At 44.6% G+C, this 13,194-nt stretch overlaps 1 protein-coding gene across 2 annotated transcripts in view; it reads right to left on the bottom strand.

Moving 5' to 3' along the window:
• Nucleotides 1-686: 686 nt before the first annotated feature.
• The window catches only part of LOC108093355 (octopamine receptor Oamb), a 30,026-nt gene continuing 17,518 nt past the window's right edge, over nt 687-13,194 (bottom strand). Inside the window, exons 6-7 of one of the 2 annotated variants that reach the window (XM_017193368.2) lie at nt 11,059-11,566; nt 687-2,994 (exon numbers count right to left, since the gene is read on the bottom strand). In XM_017193368.2, the coding sequence (XP_017048857.1) occupies nt 2,078-2,994; nt 11,059-11,566 (1,425 nt within the window). In that variant the 3' untranslated portion in view covers nt 687-2,077. Of the gene's footprint in view, nt 2,995-4,531; nt 5,981-11,058; nt 11,567-13,194 lie in introns of those variants that run through there. The other variant, XM_017193369.1, reaches the window with a different exon arrangement.

The following is a 13,194-nucleotide window of genomic DNA, read 5'->3' as shown; positions in this document are numbered from 1 at the left end:
CCAGGTTAATAGCCAAACTTTGGGTGTTGTCTCCGAGTTTGGAAAGAGTAGACTGTATCTGCTTTCCGGTTTTATGGACTCCCCAGGAAATAAGGGAGTGGGCCCTGAAACTTTAGCTCCGAGTTAATGTGTTTTATCAATTGATTTCCATCAAATAAAACGCTTTCTCGCAGCGGAAAGTGAAGCAAATAAATTGGATTTCGCGGGGAGGTCCTCCACAAAGTTGCTTGGTTGTTAGTGAGAATCTGCGTTCTGCTTTCTGCGTTCTGGGCATAAATTAGTGGGCCAACTCATTTGCTGTTGTCTATTTTATGTGGCCGCATGAGGGAGCAATCAAAGGGAATGCGTTCGCAGCGAAAAGTGTTGGCTATGCATACTTTAAGGGCGCCATTCAGCCATGTTCCGCACTGTACTCACTTCGGCCTTTAATTCAGTTAGCGGAAGTGCCCCGGGCATTCCAGCTTTTAATTTGGCCTTTGTAGCCGCCGCTGCTCGGCAATTTCTTTATGCTGCAACTCTTTTATCGCACTCACCTTCTGCCCCTTTGTTTTGGGCCACGACTTTGTAGCGCCGCGTTCCGAGTACTTCCGCTTAATTAAAACCCCACTGTCCGTTTAGCCCAGCAAAACCCCTTCCCTTTCCCCCTTTCCCAGGAAAACTCAAGAGTCGTGAGACTCAAGTCGCACTTTAAGTTGCCGAATAAATGAAACTTCCTTTATTTGTAGCACACAAAACGTTTAACTTGAGGATCGTATATTGGTATAGTATATGCATATGCCCATATGCGTACTTTGGATTCATAGGCAGGGGTTCGTTTATTGCGTTTAACATGTATGCATGACACAGATATATATCTCAGAATAATCTCCTCGAGGCGAGAGTACAACATTAACACCTTACTAGTTACTAAGTTGGTTTAGCACTGGGTAACGTTTTATTTGCGTTTAGCAACAATTTGGTTTCTGCTTAGGGTAACAACCAGATAATCGATATTCATGCGGAAGTCAAAAGGTAAAACTCTCAAGTGCCAGTGATATCCTAGCTAGACTATATATACTATATATACACATACGAGTATCTCTTAAATCGATGTGGGCTCTGTCGCCCGATGTCTATATACAATGTACAACGTACAATGGCTGGCTTCCAAAGGCTGTTGCTCAAAGCAAGGCCAAGTCTGCAAAACCGAATCCTTAAAACCATCTCAAAGGATTTTTTTGGGCTGCCGCTGTCGGCTCAGCTTTAATGGACGAGTTCTACACTAAGGAAAAGGTTGTTTAGGGAACATAGTTTATGATATTTATCAAACCTGGCAAGGAAAAAGAACAAATAAAAAAGGTCGATTTATTTACGATATCTAAATTAAAATGGCACTGGATTTAAACTTAAGGGATAGCATTTAAATATGATTGATTATTCAAATAACAAAGTTTAAACTGAAAAAGGCTGTGATAGAAAAATCAAATATTTTTAAAATATTTAACCGCTTTAAAAATTAAGATATCGGAGTGGAAGAAAATATTTTAATTTCTAGCTAGTTTGAAAAAATCATTTGGCATTCGCTCTAATCACTCATTAAAAAAAAACCTACTGAACTTACTGTATAACTTGAAAACCTTCTAATTCAAATAAATTTGTGCTTTTCAAATCTGTTAACTTTTTGTGGATTTCTCCTCCCTTCTCCTCACTCAATTTCCCTCAGTGTAGTTATCCTTTTCGCTGAACTCTATACCTTGGCATCACTGTACTCGATGCGAACCACTCTCCTCGGCCGCTGACCTGGTAAAGGAATTGCCCCCGATCCCATTCCGCGCAGCGCCATCAACTCCCGCGGCTACAACTGCGTCCGCTTTCCCCCTCCTCCAACGCCTCCTCCTCCTCCTACTCCCACCCCACCTCCAGCTCCTCCACCTGCCACGGAACAGGAGGCGGTGCCCTCGCTGGTGGCCTCCACGTACGAGTAGCAAGCGGTCTCCATCACCAGCGGATGGCAGATCTCGTAGACGGGCACCTTCAAGCTCGTCTTGCGCAACCCGCCCAAGCTGCTCTGCGAGCTCGAGCTGGGCCCGAATGATCGTCACCTGGGATCGTTGCTCATCTCCGAGTGGTGCAGCTCGCTCTCGTCCCCGAAGCTGTGGGCCGCCGCACTGGGCGTGATGCTGGGCGTCCTGGCCCTGATCCTAATGGCCGACATATCCGAACCTCTTCGGGAACTCTTCAGCGAAACGGATTGCCGCGAACAGAAGCACCTGCAGATGATCCTCTTGAAGGCGAAGCGGAAGTCCTTGGAGAACAGCGCATAGATCATCGGATTCACCGCCGAATTGCAGTAGCCGAGCCAAAAGAGCACCGAGAAAAGCAGGGGATCCACGCAGTCCTGGCAAAATGGCCGGATGATGTACATGGTGAAGAAGGGACACCAGCAGAAGATGAACATGCCCACGATGATGGCCAGCGTTTTGGCTGCCTTGGTTTCCATGCGGAAGCGTTTCACCTGCGCCTTGATGTTCCTTCTGCCCATCTTCTTGTTGGCAGGACGAGAGTGGCCGGATCCTCCGGCTTCGCTGGTGTTGCTCTGCCGCCTGGAAAGCTCTGGTAGACCCTTGCCCACCTGCAGGTAACAGGAGCTGTGCTGCTGCTGCCTGTAGAGCTGCGATTCTGTGGACTCCCTCCCGTTGGCTCCATTGTAGTGAACGGCAAAGAGGGCGTTTCCCGATGGACGCCTCTCGTGACCAGAGTCCCCGTGCCCTCCTGCCAACTCGCTGATATTTTCGGAAGAGGGATACGAAACGGAGATCTTGATCTTGTCGTGGTGGTGCAACCTTCGTGTGGCGTACTTGGAAAGCCTTTCAGGGGAGGGTGTTCCCAGGGTGGTGGTGGTGCTCTGGGTGCTGCCGTTGCTGTGCATCGAGTCCTGCTGGTTGGAGCCTCTTCCCCGGTGGATGCGAAGGGTCAAACGCTGCTCCTCGAATCGCGAGCCGATGCCCTTGGAACCTGGTTAAAAAAGGGGGAAGGTGCAAGTAAAGAACATCAGTACAAAAGGTAAAACATGTTGGTTATTCCTTTACTACATCTTTCTATCTCTCCCTTTCTCTCTTTCTCTCTATCTCTCTCTCTTTTTTTTCCTTTCCACCTCCTATTGAATATCGCTCATACGCCCTGCTGCACGCACTCGCTTTTCGTTGCCTACTTCACGGCTCTCGGAACGATGGCAAAGAGCCAACTCAGCAGCTTGCCAGCCTGCCTGCACTTTAGCAAATTAAACGCGTAATTATGCAAATGTTGCGCCATAAACGCGACAAGCACTCGACGTTGTCGTAGTCCTCGTTTCGGTGTTTTTCCCCTCTTCCCTTCTTCTCCTCTCCCTTTTCCTCTCTCTCCTCCCCCCTTCACTTTTCCCAAGAAGCAGAGTCGCCTTTAAGCCGCCTTCAAAGCGAACTTTATTTCATTAACACACACATTTGCATAATCCCCGCTCTCTCTATTGCCGTCTCGCTCTCGCACTTGCTGCGCATATGGCGGCTGCCTGCGCTCTGCATTTATTACTCATACGCACGTTTAACTGCTGAATACATTTTCATTACTCGACCCGCGACGAGTAATGAATAATCGGCGCAATAATGCAATATTTTACTCGAGCCATTACGGCCACTGTTGCTCCTCCTACGCTCTTGGCCGCATTACGAGCTGGCTTATTGTCAAAGGACAAGCTTTAAGCCAGGTTCTTGTGGCTGGGGAGCAGGCCTTGTGGTTCAAGGACATCTCCCATAAGGGGGAGTGCTTTTAGGAGTCCTATTCAATTGGATTGCCATTAGGAAGGGATCCGAACATCTAACAATGGAGTTGCTATCCGTTAGAGTTTGGGGTCGCAACTTAAGAGCACGTCCAAAAATAATTGGTTTCTAAACTAAAAAGAGAGCTATTTTTATGTTGATTTGTGACTCACCCAAAAGTCTTTAACTTTTAAGAGGAAAACTTATAAGAAGTTATAAATCAACAAATTTCAATGAGGCATTCTAGAGTTCCTAAAGTTTCAGGAAATCATTTAGTATTCTTTCCTGATTGCACAATTTATGACTGCAGATTCTTTATAAAAAGAAAACTTCATTTTTGAAAACCTGTTCGCTCTTAAAAACGTTAAAATATTTTTTTAAAAAGAGTTCCAATAACACTAAATGACTATGTGTGCTACTTAATTTCTTTTGGTATCTTTTTTCTCAAAACTTTGACCTTATAATTTCTCAAAGTTTTTACTGCCTAACTAGAAAGGCCAAACAGTTGTTGGAGTTGTTTTTTCGAATGGTTTAAAATTATTAAATCACGTTGAATAAAAGGTAGCCCCCTTCACCCCAAATGCACAGATTTAGCAACTGAAAAGGTATATAAAGTCGGTATAGTTATCCGTGTTTGTGATTCTTGTTTGATGTCACGGAATGCTGGCTTCCAGTTGTCCGGTATTTGCCAATTTCTCTTATCGTGGTCGGCACTTGTTTTTGGCTTTTGTGCTTTGTTTGATTGGTTTTCGGTTTTGTTCGTTTTGATTTTTATTGGAAACGCAGCCGACTTACACAGCTGCTATACACACATACATATACATTCAATATATAATCAGATTAACTAATGCGTGTGAGTTGTTCTCCTCGGCGCCTAAAAGATGTACACAACGTAACGTAACTGAAAACAATGGGATGCTTACGTCTAACAGGTGTATCTGTATCTCATAGTGGTGTATCTGTATCTCATGTGGTAAGTACATATAGGTAAGTTAACATATAGCCTTAGCTCTAGGTAAATACACGAAAATTATTGCCATACAGTTACAACGTCGTTCAATGCGAATACTGACAGTTTTTGAGAACTTGGGATTGCGTGTGGAATCGTCTGGCGTCTGGCGTCCGACGTCTGGCGGAGCTTATAAAAACGTATCAAAAGAGCGAAATGCATTAGAGGACGCGTCCCTTGCAGAATCCCCCTCGCCGGATCCTTCGACTCGATCCGGAAACGGAACCGGAAACGGAAGTCGAGCACTCCGCCTCCTGCGGCAACGAGGCGCTCCGCTGCAGCGGACTCTGCTTGTAGCTTCCGATTAGTCAGCTGAAGTCCACCCCGTCCCCGTCGTCCGAGCATCCGGAAATGGTCTTGTGGAACGTGGCCGGTGCCATCAGAGCCCTGGCCGCAATCATCTGGAAATTCTCGGAGGCCCGGAAGCCACTGCGCGTGCAAACGCATCGGCAGACGATCCGCTTGAAGGCGATCCGGAACTCGTTGGAGAACAGTGCGTAGATCATCGGGTTGATGGCCGAGTTGCAGTAGCCCAGCCAGAAGAGCACCGAGAAGACCGTCGGCTGGATGCAGTGGTCGCAGAAGGCCCGTATCAAGTACATCGTGAAGAAGGGCAGCCAGCAGACGATGAAGCCGCCCACGATGATGGCCAGTGTTTTGGCCGCCTTGGTTTCCATCCGGAAGCGTTTCACCTGGAACTTGGCACTCCGCTTTCCAGCTCTCTTCTTGGCCGAAAGCGAGGTGGTTGAGAGGCCGCTCTCCAAGTCCCCGGCTGGTGCCGCCGAATCCAGATTGAAGGTGGTCTCGCCAATGTCGAACAGGCTCGTCTTGAAGGAGGCACGTCTTCCGTTGGCGCTGCTGATAACAGCATAATGTGGCGACGGCGGAGGCTGTTGTCCTGCATCGAGGACATTCTCGGAGGAGGGAAAGGACACCTTGATGGCCACCTTCTCGTGCCGCTGGCGGCAAACCCTCATGGAGGTGGCCCGCTTGGGAGTGCCACCCTGCAGGTGATCCTCCGCCGAGGCACCCAATCCCGTGGCGCCTCCGCCTCCGTTGCTATTCACGCTGAGCGTCGAGGACATCGAGTGAACGGATAGCGGAGTCCTTTGTGGCGTGGTGCAGGGTCGTCCTCGATGGATGCGCAGTATCAGCTGGGACTCGTCCACCCGATTGTTGCCCGACTCGCGGGGACTGCCTGCAATTAGTGAGTGGAGCAATTGGGCGGAGTTTGCTTCGCGTTCACCTTGTGATGGATTAATTTCGGTGGACTTGTGGCTTTTAATTTTCTGGGGTGTGTACGAGTTTATGTGGTACGTGGATGTAGGACATTCAGTTTGTATTGTACATGGACATGTGGTTAAATGGACGAACTGCTGTTGGCTGTTGTTTGAGGTGATCGAGAGTTAGATACATTCGCTTGAGTAGATGCACGATACATTTCTCCTTGAGTAAGGTAAAAATCGGTTGACAATTCACAGAGAGCGGTTAACTAACTACGAACTGTTACATTTAGAGAGGTTTAATGGTGGAACAAACTCACGAGTAATTGAGTGTAATAAAATGCTGATCTACTTTTGTAAATACAAACGTATTGTTTATAGAGAGAAAAGGGGCTCATTCCATTATAAAAATCTAGTACAATAAAAAACGTACAAACATTGTAGTTTAATAAATGTTCTTTGTTGTTTTGTTTTCTTTTTTTTCGGTTGACTAAAACTAGGAAAAGGCATTTCTTGAACAGGGGACTTGGGTTTTATGGATACTGATCACATAATTTATAAATGTAAAATATGGTCGGTAATTAATTGTTATAAACAAGTTGGTTAATTTATTTGGGTTTAGTTGTTGTTGCTTCATCGCTTGGGTTTGCTCACCCGCTGGCATGGTTTTATTGGCCTAATTTTATTTATTGGTCTACGAGGAGAAGGTCGGAGGTCGGAAGGGTTGGGAAATGGAATCGAAATGCTAAATGTACTCCATGATAATAATGTGAACCAAAGACGTCAGAGGAGAGCACTCAAATGAATTGTCCCCATCGATTTTAGCCATATTTTCCAGAATTGGCTTAAGTAATTAACCGAATTGCAGCCGTCTATATTTATTGTCTGCTGGTTATTATAGGCCCACAGACAGCAATCATTTAGGAGTTGTGAGCTGAATAAATATTGGCGGCGGCTGAGATGTGTATCCATGTTGAGTCAACACAGTATCACTCGGAGTTATCTTAATTTAAAGCGAAGCATGCCGCACTTTCATTTGCATAAACCATATTAAACCTATCGAGAACAAATATGCTTCGCCTATGAATAACCGAAGTGGGTGAAAGGAAAATGTGTACAAACAAGAAGCCCAACATATGCAGGATCCAGTAAATAAAAAAGGATACACTATCGATTTTTTGCCTCTTATGCCTCCCAGAAAAATGAAAGTTAAACAAACAATTTGTATACAAATATATAAGGGAAAAATATCCTAATGTATGTAAATATGCCGAGATATGAAGGCGCAATCCCGGCGAAAGCCTTACATTTTCCCTGTGTCCTGTGTCCAGGACCTCCGAGCTGTTTCGCATCCTGCGGCGTTGTTGATTTAAATAAATGTATAACTTTTGTCTGCCTCGAAGGATAATCCCTGCACATAAATGCACAGGGAAACGCCTGAGCGCACTTTACAATTTCCATTCCACTGAGAAATGTTTGTCGCTGTCGCTTTTCATCCATTAATTCGGCCTCTACAATTCACCCGCCACATTTTTGTGGGCGCTTTGTGAGGCCTTTAATTGAATGGCATTTAATAATAATTAAACAGCATTCGTCTGAATGTCGCGGGGTAATTAGTCAGATGGATTCGTAGTTATTGTTGGCGGACATGCATGCGAGCCACAAGCTCGAATGTGTAGTGTGTAGTTTTGTCGCCAGCTTTTGACCTTTGGACGTTGGCCTGGTCGGGACAGGAGACAAGTGGCTGCAAGTCAAGGCAAGTCAGGACTCGAGCTGCCTACTGCCGACTGCCGCAGGCATCTCGCTTGAAAGTTGTTTTGGATCCTTCCGTTCCGTTCCGTTCAGCTCTGCTCTTGACACAGGGCCAGGGTTACACTTCTGAAATTTCTAAAGCCTAACAATAACAGCGAACCCCAGTGGTGGTCGGCGCCGTGAACCTCGCCAAGTTCTGAACTTGAAACTTGATTACCTTCAAAAGCCACTAAAAAGGCGCGTGGGTTGCCTGGCCTGGCCTGGCGGACGGACCTGCCCCCGAAAAATAAAGGAAGCGCTGGCAAAAAGCATCAGCGCCACCCGCATTGTGTCACGGAGCGATTTCAGCCTGTTTGCACGCACACCCAAGGAGAGCTTGTTCGTGTGGATACTGTTCAAAATAATTGTAATGTTACTTGGAACATTCTCAAAAAAAAATATGATCCTATAATTACTTTACTTTTAATTAAAAATCATAGAGAAATGTTGCCGGAAATTACGGTTTTAACTACTTTAAAGCAAGATTTACTGTCTGGTTCAATATTAAATGCAAAATAATTAATATAAAAACATATATATAATATATAAAATAATTTAAAAACAAAAGAAATCAATTTTGTTGTGATTAATAGAATTACTTATGGAAATAAAACTGATCTGATTTCCTGCTTTAGAATTTTTTGTGCTTCTTTAAGTTAAACCAATTTTGTTGTGATTAATAGATTTACTTAAGGAAATAAAACTGATCTGATTTCTTGCTTTAGATGTTCTTCGCTTCTTAAACTAATTGTAAAATCAAATGATTTTATGGTCTTTTCTTTCACTAACTAAACCTGCTTTTAAAGAATTTCAGCGTATAGTTAAAAATAAAACAAGTTAAATATAATTAAAATATAATCAAAGTAATCAAAGTCTTATCAAATTATTTGTAATAATGTCTTAGGTATTTATTAAAGGTTAACAAGCAATAAAAATCAATAACCAAAAATATTTCATTTTTAACCACTACTATTTTTTTGAGCACCACCTTGTCTGAGGATAACTATAACGAGCTGTCCCGCTTGTGGGTGTGTGAGTGTCGGTGTGTGTGTGTGTGTGGCAAACAGCTCTCCTCAGCTGTCCGCGGGTGTATGCGTGTGTTTGTGCGAGCAGACAAAGCATATTTCAAGGCTGCCACACGCTGACTTTCGCCTGTGTTAGTTGGTTGGTTGGTTGGTGAGCGTGGGTAGCCGTTTGTGTGTGTGTGTGGTGTGAGCTCCTGGCAAATCTGAGCTTTGTGCTCAAAATGGCGCCAACTAACGACACGACAGTGGAAAACAAAAACAACTGCCAAGGCAACGAATCCGGAATGTGGGAAAAGCGGCAGGGGACTCAAGCTGCGATGCCCCTAAATGCACTTCCTGCAACCATTTTTCGAATCGACTTCACTTCAATATGGCGGCGGTGACTGCCCCAAAGTATGCAATCAGTTTTAAAATGCAATTTTCGTAGCATACATCCCAGGGAGCAGGATTTGTGGCCCAATTTATTAGTCAGAACATTGATTTCCAGCACAAGGCACAAGGTTCGTTCGTTGACTATTGATTTTCCCGGCGAAGTCAGTCGGTCATCCGGCAAGTCAGTTCGTCGTCGGTTGGTTTTGGGTTGGGTTGGGTTAGTTGCCACTGCAGATTATCGCTGAATGCGTGCGCCTGGCCTCGGTTATAGATACAGATATGGCTGGCTAAATGGATATAGCCGAGCGGTGTGCCCAATGAGCTGATCACGCGGAAGAAAGTGCGCTGAGTCCCTGGCCGAGTAATGTGCATGAAATGTGCCACATATTAAAATAAACACTCAATGCCTCCTCGACTTCAAACGGAATTCGTTCCCGGGCATTATCGCCACCACAACGACTTAGGAACTTGGAAAATTGGTAAGTTGGGAAGCAGCCAGGCCTCAAATGACACGGCCTAAGAACAAGAAAATTTCGCACAGACAGCAAATAGAGCTAAACAGGGAAGTCATATTCCCTTTTTGTCTTAGCCGCTGGTTTGCTTTCATGTCTGCAATTTTCCGACTCACTCTAATGGCTGAATCTGACTCTCATTTAATCCCGACCGCCTTTTTATCTAAGCCGATTTGTTTGATGTGCTCCCTCAGCGCTCATCGATTTTCTTTTTTTCCCATCACAGAATATAATGCTAATTATGACGCGTGACTTCTCCTTTGAGCAAGTGATTGATACGATGCTGCGATAATTTAAAATGAACATGTGCAGGTTGTTGATTCCGGGGCTTGGGGGATGATTGAACTCTTAAAGGAGAATTTATATTATTTATATTTTCGGAAATTGGGAAATCCAATTGGGAAGTTCAGGGTCATACCAGGTTATTCACAATTTAAATCGCAGCATTTGTTAAGCAAACGCCTCAGTATGTGTTAACTTAAATGGGTACACTAGACTAATTAATATTTATGAGTAAGGACTTGCCGATGCTAATTTATTGTGACATTCATTTGAATAATATTAAGGGGATTTAGATTACAAGGACTTTATTAATCCGTATTTTACAGAGTTTTTTATGCCCGCTTTTATAAAAGTCGGAGCTTTATTTCCAGTTGGTTGTAAAGGGTTAACTTCGTGGGGCCTTTACTAAGTTTATATGCATATAGTATGTATATTTATAGATTACTCATTTCCAGGTTATTTATCATGTTTATTTATGTGCGAAACACAAAAACAAAATGCCGACAATAATTTTACATATGTTTACATGTGTGAGTGTGTGTGTGAATGTGTGTGCGAGTAGTTATTTATGAATGTAAATTTAGTTGTCTTTCTTTTTGCCGCCGTCGATTTATGCAGCTCCTCATGTTTGCCAGCACGAATTGTTATTTACTTCCCCGACAATTTATGTTTTTTCTTTTTTTGGCGAGTGGGAGGAGGACAAGGTCGAGTGGGTGGTGGTTTGTGGGTGGAATGTTCGGTGTGAGTCTGTACACTTTTCGGTAGGGTAACCAAAACAAAACGGGACAAACGGGACGTCACACTATTGACTACACGTCGAGAGATTTGAAACTGTTTAGCAATCGATATTAAGCTTGAATAAAATGAACTAGCTACGTGAGTACGTTACTTACTTGGTAAATCGAACTAATATATATGTATATATAATATATATAGAGAGAGAGATGAGTATCAAAACCAAACTGTTAGCTACGCACACGTTAGGACAAATTGTGGGTGACGAGGTTCAAAACAAATCGTGTCCAAATGAGTGGGTGGTTGTGGGCTTAGTTCGCAATGGCCTTGACTTACCCTTGGTGGTCTTGAAGCCCTGGTTGATGGCCCTCGTGGTGCGAACGGCGGCCCGATAGATTCGCCAGTAGAAGAAGAGCATCACGAACATGGGAATGTAGAAGGATCCCAATGCGGAGTATAAGACATATCCCCGATCGTTGGTTAACTCGCATTTCCACGGACAGCTGCCGGAAATGGTTTGCGGCCTGTTTTGCGGTGGAGCATTTAGCAGATCAAGATCCATTTCCGGTTCCGTGGTGCTCGAGATGGTTGTGGTACTTGTCGTACTCGTTGAACCAATGGCCGCAATGCGAATCTCCGCAGATCCATCGATGGGGGCGAAATCGGGATCGTAGGGATTGTAGGCATTGCCATTGCCGATGTGAGGAGGAGGCGGCGGCTGCGAGGAGTCCTCGTCCTGTTCCTTAATGCTACCTAACCCTAGATGACCATCCTCCGAGCTTGACATCGTGGTGGTGTAGTAAAGCGTATGGTTTCCCTTTGGATAGGTCGGCTGTATCACCGCCTGAAATGGAATATGATAGCGGGTTGTATAGTACACATAAGGGATCATCATGGAATGACACTTGATATTCGCAGGACCCCATTAAAATTCCAGACGCGTTCTGGGCACCCTCTTCACTGCGCTAAGAAGCCAATAAAAATGCAACTTAAAGCGGGTTATATTGCCGGAGATATTCGCCGACGTGTTGCGCATAAATATGGTTCGCAGCGAAAGGTGGCGTTAACAAAAAGCCAACAGCCAACAGCCGGGCCAAAATAAATGCCGCGAATTCTGTGTGTGAGTGTATGTGTGTGAGAACATGTTACCCAAACCAAAACCTGGCTTCCTGCCGACTCGAAATTGAATCGAGCGGCACAATAATCGATGGCAACAGCCTCGACTCGCTAACCGGCCTGAATGCCATCCGTCCATTCAAACGTGGCCCATTCAACTGCACTCGGCCGCTGCAGTTCTGTTTGAATCGAATCGCATCGCATTGAATTGAATTGAGTTGCCCGGAATGCCGGAGGATGAGTGAGTGTCCTTGCAGAGATACATTTTCGTGTGTGTGGAGGAATGGAGCCATGGGGCTGTATAGCCGTTGGCACCTCGAGGAAAACACGGGATTGATATGTCTGGCGGGGCAAACATAACCAAAAGCCATAAAGGCCATAAACTGCCAAACTGGCGCTGGGCCAAAGGGATGGTACCCGTGTATCCCGACTACAGACTACCGCCTCACAACTGATATGATTACCCGCTGACAGGGGTGCCCATAAATTGTGCTCCCCGCTTTTTTGCCAGCCTTATTGCGGCATGTGTAGCACATCATTATCAGTGTCGTTGCGTAAGAATAATGCCAGACGTCGGAAGGGGGGAAATTAGAAACGGGTCCTTCACTCCCTTTCCCCGAAAAAAGGACGAAGCTCGTGTCTTGTTATACCCTTGCAGAGCAAAGGGTATTATAATTTTGGCCAGAAGTTTGCAACGCAGTGAAGGAGACACCTCAGACCCCATAAAGTATATATATTATTGATCAGCATCACGATCTGAGTCGAAATACGTCTGTACGTCTGTCCGTCTGTCCGTCTGTCCGTCTGTCCGTCTGTCTGTCTGTCCGTCTGTCCGTCTGTCCGTCTGTCCGTCTGTCCTCCTGTCCGTTTCTGCCTAAACTAGTCTCTCAGTTTTAAAGCTATCTTGCTGAAACTTTCCCAAAAGATGTGTAGTTATTGCACGCAGTATATAAGTCGGAACGGGCCGGATCGGCCGACTATATCGGATAGCTCCCATACGAGAGAATTAAATAAAAAATGCCCACCCCGTTGTTTTTGGTCAGATCGAGTTGATTTCTTCTAGATGGTGTTTTCTAACCACTATTGAATTTTGGATAAAATTTTAACAAAATCGGATAACTATATCATATAGCTGCCATAGGAAGGATAAAAAAATATATATAGAATTAATCGAAATTAATTGATAACTTCGTTGTTTTTAATCCCACGAGCATGATTTTTAAAACATGGACTTTTTTAATAACCCTTGAATCGAGAAAAAAATTTCATAAAAATCGGACAACTATATCATATAGCTGCCATAGGAAAGATCGAAAAATATATATAGAATTTATGGAAATAAATTGATAACGTCGT

Source organism: Drosophila ficusphila, unplaced genomic scaffold, assembly GCF_018152265.1.
Source record: "Drosophila ficusphila isolate 14025-0441.05 unplaced genomic scaffold, ASM1815226v1 contig_791, whole genome shotgun sequence".
Taxonomy (NCBI): Eukaryota; Metazoa; Arthropoda; class Insecta; order Diptera; family Drosophilidae; genus Drosophila; species Drosophila ficusphila.
The sequence above is the reverse complement of the archived record's forward strand: the minus strand, read 5'-3'. Positions and strand labels throughout refer to the sequence as shown.